An 11,181-nucleotide genomic window follows, 5' to 3' on the forward strand; every position below is an offset into this window, starting at 1 on the left:
CCTCAATGTTCATTTCTTCTTTGCTCCTAAATACCAGTTCACTTCCTGCCAAAGTAAGCTTGCTTCCCCGCAACGTTCCTGCTTCCTCACTATTTTCACTTGCTTCTTCCTTGTGGATGTCTTACCAGTCATTTCGCCCCTTCTGATGCTGAGGACATCAAGTAGAGGGATCTGAAAGACTTGTTATATTGGTAATCAGTGGTGATTGATGGCACTTTATGGCTATATTTTCGTAACCAGACACCTGTACGGCCAGACCTCTGGCTCTGCTCTGTCACCTTTTTGTTACTTCATTAGCACAAATGGGACAGAGCGCTGCCTTTAAATGGCCAACTGGGAATTCCTCTTGCGTGGGATGTTTCAGGAATAGAGGTCGTTGATGGCCAGAGCACCCTGTGATCCACTGATTCTTGGTCAGCAGAGTGGCCCCTCGAAGTGCCATTACCAGTTGGCTTAAATTAGAGCAGCACTGAGGTGTTAAATTAAATTCTGAACTTTGCTGGAGGCTAATCTGAACCCTGGTTGCACCCAGGGACAGGAAAGGTAGCATAATGAAGTTATGTATCTTCTTGTTCCCTGCAATAAATGCTGGTAAATTAGCTAGAAAAAGGTGTTTTAAAGATTATGAGAATATAATTTTGCAATAAATATGTTTAAAATAACTTTGGAGAATAGCAATGATCTAAATATTAAGTAGCACAAATTCTCCCCTGTGCAAGATATGTTTGGAAGAGATGATTGGCTGTCAGGGGGCTGGTTACAGCTCCTTGATTCCCAAGCTGTCATAGTCTTGACATAAATTAGACCAGTCTTGGGGTTGCTCTAATTTGATACTGCTGACTATGGTCCCTGAAAGATCACATTTCATTTTAGAATTAGCACAGAGTACTGGGGCTCCACTCTTGCTTCCCTACACTCCCATCATATCCTTTGCTTCCCTGGCACATCTCCTATTCTGGAAATGCAGGAGGATGGCATAGGAGCTTGTTCTGACTTTACACTAGTTGAGAATCCCCTCCACTGTGGGAATTGCCAGCTGGACAGTGGCAGCCAGATTACTTTCTCTCTGCACTATTCAGGCAGCAAAAAGGGATGGAACAATCGTTGAGAATCTGGTCCTATATGGCCAAGTAGGCCGATGGGTGATTTCATTAGCCAGGGAATGGAAATAAAGCTCCAAATCTCAGTCCTGTTAAGGCTCTTTTCTCAGGGCTTGTGTATTATTCTTCAAACACTCTCAAAAATCAACTAAAAAACTGGGCAGTAATTCCCCAGAAGCTTTTCCTGCTTTAGCCAGCCTGGAAGGGAGAAAGCACAGTCTTCCCCTTAGCTTTCCTTTGACCCAGCTGCTGCTTTTTTTTTATACTTTTCCCTCTGCAGCCATGTGACCAGCCAGGACCTGTTAACCCTTTTCAGGCTGCAGACCTTTACCCTGAGACAGTCCATTAAAAATAAAATCTTTTTAAAATATAGAATTTTACCTTCAGGTACAAGTGTTTTTACTGATGGAACAGGAACTTACTGCTGATGAAGATATTTCAAGGTAAAATTAAATTAATTTCTGCTTGTTTGTTCAATTTTGTGATACCCTGTAGTCTTCTGAAGTGCAATAGGACAGCTGTATTAATATGTAGAAATAGTTTGTCCTAGAAAAATTGTTCAAGTTCAAATGAAGAATATTTGACTCTTACTGCAGTACCAGGAACATTATATTTGGACTTTCTGTTTAAAAAAAAATAAAACAAAAACCTCACCACTAACTACGAATAAATAACTATGTTAACTCATGTAACCATTTTTTCAAGAATATTTTTTACTTCGGCAAATAGTCCCATTGCAGTCAGTGGCTCTAGTTGCATGATTAAGCTTTACATATTTCTATAATGCATACTTTGGATTATTTTACATGGGGTCTATAAGGGTATTATGAAATATAATGAACATTTGTTTTGAAATATTTAAAAAACATGAAAACCATATGTTTCTAATTTTGTTGTCCATTCCCAGCCTCCCCTCACCCACAGTTTGTATAGTCATAGCTTTAGAGCAGTGGCGTAGCCAGGACAGGATACTTGGGTGGGCTCCAACTTGGGGTGGGTGGGCAATGACAGGGAGCAGGGGAGGGGCGGGCAGGAGGGATCAGGGCCGCTTCCCCACCACCCTCTCCAGCTGGCCTTGTCGGGGGCGATGGACACGCTAACCAGGGACCCTTTGGGGCCCAGGCGTGCACCCAGGGAGTGGGACATGGGAGCTTGTCCCGCGCTGCCCCCCTGGCGCTCCAGCTGGGGAGTAGGGTTGAGGTGCGGGGGCTTGCGGGTGGGCAACGCCCGCCATGTCCCAACCCTGCTCCCCGGCTGGAGTGCCAGGCGGACGGATGGAGCAGGGCAAGCGCTGGGGCCAGAGCAGAGCTAGGGCTGGGGGTCGGTGGGCCTGGATGCTAACTAGTTGGGCCGTGGCCACACCCCTGCTTTAGAGGCAGATTTTTCAAAAGCACAAAGGGGAGATACGAGCTCAACTCCTGTTTGTGTTTTCTTAGCCCCCTGTTAATAAATTGTATACTCAGTTGCTTGACAACACTTTGGTAATTATGAAATATACTCAAGAGACCAAATAACCAATGTCAGTCCATTTTATTAATATGGCACAGGAAATAGGTTCTGTACGATACCAGTCTCCGAAGAACAGTCCCATCCAGTGATGTTATATTCACCTTAGGCAGAAGGTGTGCTCCCCTAGTTACACGTTTTAGCTGATATTATTCATATGATTTTACAAGTGACACATCTCTTTACACAGCACTAAAATCTAATCCATCAGTTTGTCCCTTTTCCCTAACTTGTACTGTTCCTTCCTCATCTTTTTTTGGATACTAGCATTCCAGGTACTAGTCCATGAAGGTCCTCCCCTAACTTGTACTAAGACAGAGAATTAATGTATCCTGATTTTGACAAGTTTCTTATTTGTTTTATGCCAAATGCTTACTTCAGAAAATGCAAAGAGTTATGGGATACTTAGCATAAATGAACAGGACGATGGTGTAGACCAGTTTAGGCTACATCACTATCACAATATTTGTGCTTAATATTATTGGTGCTTAATGCATACTAATATATGGGGTGCAGATACTAGATATTATTAATATGATATATATTTATATACTAGCCAGCATATATTAGGCAACATTCCTTTTATGCCTTTGGAAATCTCTATCCAAATATAGTTAAGTCCACATAAATGGCATATTAACAGTCTCCCACTTAAGCTGGATGGTTGGTTGCCTGCCAGGAACTAGATTCCACATGGTAAATTAAAGATCTGCATCTTTGTAAAACAAAATGCTAAGAGAGAACCATCCCATAATGGTGGAAAGTCATTATGACTATCCTGTACAGCTACTCATTATACTTTAATTTTAGAACTTCGGGCCCATCTGTTGCTGGTCTAGAGACAACATACACAGGAGGCAATGGCTTCTCCACATCATACAACAGCCAGAGGTGGTTAAACCTTTACTTGTCTGCTTGTAAATTTCTGGACTTGGCCCTGGCATTACCATCTGAAAATCTTCCTCAGTTTCAGATGTAAGTAAACGGAGATAAAATAGTTTTCGTTTTTTGAAAGTCTTGCTACTGTCTTGTAAAATTCTAATTTTTAAAATCTTTGTTTCCTTTCTCTTTTCTAATCCCCCTTCATGTATTAACCCAGAGCAACAGATTACATTTTCCTTACATAAAGACTTAGAATACTGTGGTGTAATATTTTCCCTATATTACAGTAGCAAAGCTATGCTGTAATTAAGGTATAGATGGCTATTCTATCCTAACTCCTTGTCTTTCAGTGTCTTAGAAATTTCATTTGGGCTGAAATTTGCCATGCTTGATTGTGGCCCAAAGGTGATTTCTTTTTTTTTTTTTTTAGGGAAATTTGAAGACTGACTGTCCTGTTGTTTTTAACTGTGCATGTTAGACATTGACAGCCCGTGCATCAGCTGAGAATTGCTAGAGGACGGGAGCTCTGCTCTGGCCGCTTTATTCTCTCAACATACCCTGTACTGGAAGGTGTAGGAGTCAGCTCGGCCAATTGTATGCCAGTTGAGAAATCCCCTCCGCTGGGGTAATTCTCACCTGGCCAGCTATGGCATGACTAATTTAGACAGTATCTGTTCAGAAGACCGTACAATCTAAACTTGACACGAATCCTGCATGAGCCTAATTTTTCTTTCTTTACAAAGGAAATCTGACAAGGTTTTATAGATCCCTCATTTTTGATAATACATGGGGTTCTAGCTAGCTTAAAAGTCCCGTTTGATATGAACAACCTGTGACTATGTTGCCTCTTGACAGGTATCGGTGGGCTTTTATTCCAGAAGTGTCAGATGATTCAGGTTTGGAGGTACGAAGACAGGGCACACATCAAAGGGAATTTAAACCATATGTGGTACGATTAGCAAAACTGCTGCGGAAAAGAGCAAAGGTATTTACTTTTTCCCTGTTTTGTTTTACTTTGTAAAGCTGCATGTACAGTAACTAGCAGCACTGTTCACTTTTCTATACAAATTTAAAGGGGCACTGCCAAGTGTGGTAGCATGCCTATGTTTGAATGAAAGTCTCAAATCAAAGTGAGTCTCAAATAACGAAAAAATATAATTGGGTATTTGAAATATACTTTGTTCATTAGTTATGACATAGCCAATTACATCTTTTGTCATTAATAAAAGATAATGAATAAAAATTATACTACTGTACCCTCTAAACCCTAAATATATTTTAATATAAAATCCAGCCACTTTCTAGTAGCTATAGCTGTTTATAGACAATTTTATGATAATTTACCTACTAAAATAGAAAAGTGTTTCAGCTCCTGGAAAATGCTCACAAATATCTAGAAACCAAACTATATTAAAAAATAAAGTAATTTGTCTTAAAACTAGGCAGAGCCATGAAGGGCTGGGTTTCTAGCTTTGTAAGGCAGTTTTAACACCTGAAACCAATAAAAGCCAGTTTTAAGTCTTCAGGCAAAGTAAAATATGTGTTAGCAGAAGTGGAAGATTTACTGAACTGGAGATATGAACAGGATAAACATGTAAACAGCTGGTGCTTGTTGTTCTCCTGGTGGCCTGAGAGAGGGAGGCAGGGAACAGAGAGGGAGGCAGCAGCTCTGAGTGGGAGATCTCAGAGGAATGGAGGAAAATGGGTTGGGGTACTTTGTGAAGAGGGAGAAGAGCTGAAAAGGAGAGGAGCTCTTTCAGTTTTGCCAGTCTTCCATTATTCCAGTGAGTGAGGGTGGGCAGCCATCACCAGTGGAACAGAAACATTTTGGAGACTTGTCCTCCATCCCCAAGCGATGGCGCCATTGCCTTTCCACTGGGATTATTTCCACTAACACTTATAAAACACAAACAGCAGAAAGAGATAGAGAACTACCTATGTTGTTGAATCTCTTGCTGGCTGGAAAGTGAGGGATTGAACAGAGGGCCAGCTGACATGGGGAAAACACTAGATGGTAGCTTTGAAAACATTTGTCGCTACTAGGGTGGAGATGGAACTGAGAACAAGGGCAAAGACTGCAAGGGGGAAGAATGGCTTCGCAAGCTTAGACAAACGATAAAAGAGACAGGAGAGGACATTTCAAAGTTTTGCAGGGATGCTAACTTTGAGTTTATTCTTGGAAGCCCATCTGAATATTGTTACACCCTGGTGACTGCATGTGTTGGCATACTGTATTTAGCCACGCCAGGAAAATTTACTTCTCACTGAACTGTCTCTTTCGGGGGGAAAAAATATTGCTGTGTGAAAATGTGTGGGGCAATTTAGGTTTGTAGGTATATATGTAGCATTAAACCAAAAGCTCAAAACCTACAGGAATTTCAAGCAAAATATGTGGTGCAAGTCAAGTCTCTTCATTATTTGATGAGAAAACGACCCCCATAAGCTCCTCTTCCCACAGTGCAATGCTAATCAGATTTAGTCTGTATCATTATATGAATTGTTAAATACAGTATATTCCTTGCTTGATGTTTGAAGGTATCGTATTCTTCATCGCTTAGGCATATGATGCATTCCAAAATAGTCTCTCCGACTGATTTATAATATTAATTCTCTGCTGGTACGTACTGATGTTGAGATCTACATTTTTTAAACTCATTAGCTTTCACAGTGTGTTTCAAGAATTTACAAAGTTTCCAGAAACTTCTAGAATCCTCTAGTCAAGGCAGCAGTTACAAATTGTGAACCACAAACTGGGAGTACAAGGGTGAGAGGAATGGGAGTGAGATAATTAATACCAGCTTCCAGTCTATTGTTTCTTTCTAATTGCAGTGGAAGAATACTGATGAAGATAGCAGTGTGTTTCTCTTGCAGTGTACAATTTATTGGCAGGATGTGTCACTTGAGCTTACTTTATCTTCAGGACACCTTGACTGATAGCGAGATTTATGCAGTTTGATGTTCCTCAAGCACTTGTGGCTGAAGGAGGTGTGTTCAGTCAGCATTATGACAAAAAACAGAAAAACATACTGGAATTTCTTTCTGTCATTAGCCTCCTTTTCCACACACTAACTCCACAGTCTGATACCCCCAGGTTATGACTGAAGACAATGGGCCCTTTTGGGACAAGAACTTCTGGTAAAACTCAACACCCAAATTGCCAACTACAAAGCCTTCATGGCTAAGTATTATTTTAATTTATGGAACACCGTCTGAAAGTTCTCCTCTTTCCTTCCACAGGACAAGCAGGAGGACTTTAAAATGATGATTTTGGAGGGAGTGGAGATGGCCAAGCATCAGGTGAGGGTGGCCTTTGATGCTTGAGTTGTGAAACAAAAACTTATTTGTCACCACCTGATGCTCACAGCCATGTGTGGTATCTGGATTTCAATAAGAAATGCAAAATGGGATAACTCTCTTCAGGGGACAGAGTTAAGGATATTTGGATGAAGACAAAAGAATAGAGTCCTAAATACCTCTATTTACGTAGATGACTCCAGAGAAGAGTATTTTTGTTCAGCCAGCTTCTCTAAGTAAAAGGGATTTCAAGAAATAGATTTATTTGCAAAAGGAATACAACCATCATAGAATTTAAACAACAAAACTGCTTCTACCACACATCAGACACCAAGCACATACCTGTGTTCTAATCTCTGTGTCAAATTACCTGGCATTTACCTATCAGACAAATCAGTGGAATTTGCTTAAATACCAAGGTGAAGAAATGCCACAGAAATGGCATAGATGGATTTTGTACTTCATTGATCACATCCAGACAGATGAGTGTAATTTGCAGAGATGCACTTTGATTGACCACTTCCAGCACTACTCCACTAATGTTTGTAATGATTAAATGGTGGTAATTATTTTTGGAACAACTCCATCCCTAAGTGTTCACCTTGAGGCAATGCTCTCAAAATCAACTTTGTAAATTCCCTTCCTCTCTGAATACAATGCTAATTAAAAGGTGTTTTGGGGTTTTTTTAAATCAATAATTTAAGTTTTAAACTATTTCTCCAGCTGCACTGACCGAGACAAAGTTAAGTTATGACTTGGCCAAAGTAGTAATTTTTTAAAAAGGCAGGGGGTCAGCAACTCATTCTGTATGAGAATTGCTCTAACTTGTTACACAGCCTGTTTTTACTCAAGAAATTTTACCAAATAAGTGACACAGTTTTAAGTCACATCAGACAAGAGAGGACTAAACCATTTCACTGCTGAAGAAAAATACTAAATTTAATATATTGTCCTGCATTTTGAAGTCTGTTTTAATATAATGGAGATGTCCCCATAGGTCTTAATTTCCAAAATATGCTTAATGTTATTTAAAGGGTAAAAAATATGTTGTTCATAGAATATAATATTTTGAGTAAATCTGTGGTTACCCAGAGGCTGAAACATGAGTAAACAGTAAGTAATTCTCTTCTCACACCACCTCTTCTGATTTTCACATCGCCTGATGTTAGGGGCTTCTCAAATTGCTCTCATGCCGTCTGCTCAGGTCCCATGGTGTTTCCTTTGATAATTCTCCATTCTCCACTCCTTATTCTGACTGTGCGACAGCCACAGTGGGAGGGGAAGCACAGATCAGAGGCATTTCAAGACATGACTCATTGATGTAGTGCTTTTCCTCTTCCTCCCTCCCTCAGGGATAAGCACCAACTACTGATACAACACAGCTGGGTACATCTGCTTTGTGGCAGAAGGAACACTGCCAATATACTGTACTGCAGCCACATCCTCTCAAGTGTTGGCATAGTCATGGTCATTTTGTAGCTTAGGGTATAGTGATAATGGTAATTTGGATCAAAAGGGGAACTGATGGTTAAAGACTACAATGTAATACACAGTAGGTATTACAGAGATTAATGCTATAGAAAACCCTAAAGGAGGGATATATATACACACACCCTTTGAACTTTTGGCTTATGACTGCTGCCTTTAGTGGTGGGGTTCCAGAAATTTCTTCTGTCAAACAAAGCCCAGAGCACACATACGTAACCTAAGTGTGTGGACAATGTCTTCTGAGAGACATACGTTTCAGGTAAGTAATTTAACTTTCACGCAGTGTGAGAAATGATGTCTATTTGGACTCTAAATGTCAGACATACGTTAGCAAACATTATTATAGAAATAAATGTCTTTGCACAGCTGATCTCCTGAAATAGCAGGACTGTTGCTCTCCAATAAAAATGTTTAATTTCTATTTTAATGTCTCTGTTCTGGGATTTGTATCTTCAGTAATATTGGCAACAGGCTGAGATAAGAACACTGATGCCAAAGAACAAGTCTGCTTTAGTAGATGACTTAGTGTATCTCCAGGATATGACTGTTCCAAACAGAGAGGGCAGCATTTAACAGCTCTTCTGCTGGTAACAATGTACTGAAATGTTTTAATCTCTTATTGTTCTATGTATTTTGCTTTTGGGTGTTCTCTACTATTTCATATTTATCTGTATTTACAGAAAAACCCAGAGGAGGACAGCTCAGGGAAAACGTTAAGTTGGGAACCAGGTCATTTGCTGTTAACTATCTATACCGTCCGCAGCATTGAGCAGCTTCTCCCTTTCTTCAATGTACTCAGCCAGGTTTTTAATAGCAAAGTCACAAGCAGATGTGTTGGACACTCAGGGAGCCCTGTCCTTTACCCAAATTCTTTCCCCAGTAAGGACATAAAAATGGAGAACCAAAAAACATTCTCCAGCAAAGCAAGGCAAAAAATTGAAGAGATGGTTGAGAAGGATTTTCTGGAAGGTGTCATAAAAACGTGAGCTATAACTGGTACTATTCAGCTTAAAACTAATGTAATTGTTTAAATGAAATGCTATATCTTTCAAAGTTGTATAGTTTTCTTTTCTTACTCTGTATGTAATGAACACTTCAGGTTATATTTAATTTAAATATTTGTAAATATGAGACCAATTCTGGATGTGGCCTGAATCAAGTTTAAATATTGTTGGCTCATATTGATTATGGTGCCTAATATTTACAGTAGCTGTGTTTTGTTGTCTTGAGTTCTGTCTTTAAACAAACTACAAAATACAAGTTGCACATTTTTCACTTTGTTTCCAGTTTCTTTGTGTTCACAGTTTTTCTAACTCATCAGAAGTTGCTGACACTTTTTCTCAGCAATCATTAAACTGGCAATCTGCTAGTTCCTCAGTGATGGTCCCTAGTCTATTTTACTGTGGGTCATGCATATGTACTATGCACCTACCCAAAGAGTTTATATAGCATTAAAATGAAAGGTGCTTTGCCTGTGCTGAAGCAAGAATTATCAAAACACATTACTAAAATACTTCAGTTCTGTCCATTAAGACCAGACATTTAAAGGATTAAGTTACATACTATTGCTATCTGCCACTGTCCAGTAGTACATGCCACTCAATATTTCCTTGAATCACATGAGAAATGTTATGAAATTAATTCCCCTGAGCTTTAGCCCTAAGCTTCACTTTATATGCATTCTAGAAAGTCTCAGCTAGGACAGATTTCTTCAGGGAGTAAAGGGAAATGAAATTGACACTGGAGAATGTTGAACAGCAGCTTCTGTCATGTGTCTGTGGTTTGGAAAGACTAATCTGTCCCTAGCAGAGGATACAGTAACTTTCTTCCTACTGAGGTATAAATGTGAGCAGAGAAATCTCAAAATGAGAGACAACAAATGGAGCATGGAATTCAATTTCTAGTATTAAAGAGTGAAATGATATCAGGCTGGGAACAGACAGGTAAACTGGGCCCTAAATGTTAGTGTTCTCTGCTATGTGGTTACAGTCATTTACACAACATTATTTGTGTAATACAGCTGAGGTGCTTGAAAGAGCACTTGAGGACAGGTACATCTGGGAAACAGTAGTCTTTAAAGTTTTAGAGGTGATCAATGGCCTGGTTAACAGCTGAAAACAGCAACATAAGGTCTGCTCAGCATCAGTTAAAAAGGAAGTGACTACACAGTAGCTTAGCAAACGTGGAACCACAGAGCTGTATGATGGTATGCCTGTGTACTATTCTGGCCCGTAGAGAGCCAGAACTCAGATGAATAAATCCTTGCCTTGTACAAGAATCCTGCTTTCTGCAGCTTTCTACCTGCTCTCAAAATTGAAGGACACCAAGCAAAGGGGCAACGTACCACTGCAAACTAAGCTAAAACAAGGGTTGTAAAGTCTCATGGGACAGTACCAGCTTGTGGCTACTGTCTGTATTCTACATGAAGAGAAACTAGAGTAGAAAAGTAGATTTAAAAAGAGAATTTCTAAATTGTCTCTAGACACAAAATCCAGTTTCAGCAGTTGTAATAGGTGAAGTTCTCTGCTTCTTTGGGAATACAAAGGTCTTTATCTCTTGTAGTGATGTGCAAACCTTTTTCATGAACAGAGTATATGGCTTAGAGAAGAGTTCTGTGTCCCTTAACCAACCATTTATTGTGATTCTGCCATCCAACACTGATAATTGTGGTAGGCAACGTAATATTTCTTACTCCTTAGCAGCAGTCCGTGAGAGGTTTCTCACACTATCTGATGATAATCAGTTTGGGTTAGCAGTGCAGCCAGGGGGTAGGGTATCCACACTGGGTATTATGAGAGCTGGTTCCTAGTCCCTGGTTGATTAGATGGAGCATGTCACTTAAACTCCAGTTCTGATATTGTACTTCAACAGAAGCAAAAAGGTCCAACAAGGCTTAAAAAAAAATCACAAT

General features: G+C 39.8%; 1 protein-coding gene across 3 annotated transcripts in view; it reads left to right on the forward strand.

Moving 5' to 3' along the window:
• Window positions 1-11,017, forward strand: part of DOP1A (DOP1 leucine zipper like protein A) — a 92,181-nt gene extending 81,164 nt beyond the window's left edge. For 2 of the 3 annotated variants that reach the window (XM_084622940.1, XM_084622939.1), the window contains 5 exons: window positions 1,488-1,543; window positions 3,417-3,581; window positions 4,344-4,473; window positions 6,726-6,785; window positions 8,951-11,017. In XM_084622940.1, the coding sequence (XP_084479066.1) occupies window positions 1,488-1,543; window positions 3,417-3,581; window positions 4,344-4,473; window positions 6,726-6,785; window positions 8,951-9,256 (717 nt within the window). In that variant the 3' untranslated portion in view covers window positions 9,257-11,017. The remainder of the gene's footprint in view (window positions 1-1,487; window positions 1,544-3,416; window positions 3,582-4,343; window positions 4,474-6,725; window positions 6,786-8,950) is intronic. The other variant, XM_084622941.1, reaches the window with a different exon arrangement.
• Window positions 11,018-11,181: the final 164 nt, after the last annotated feature.

This window comes from Lepidochelys olivacea, assembly GCF_965140295.1.
Source record: "Lepidochelys olivacea isolate rLepOli2 genome assembly, chromosome: 3".
Classification (NCBI taxonomy): Eukaryota; Metazoa; Chordata; order Testudines; family Cheloniidae; genus Lepidochelys; species Lepidochelys olivacea.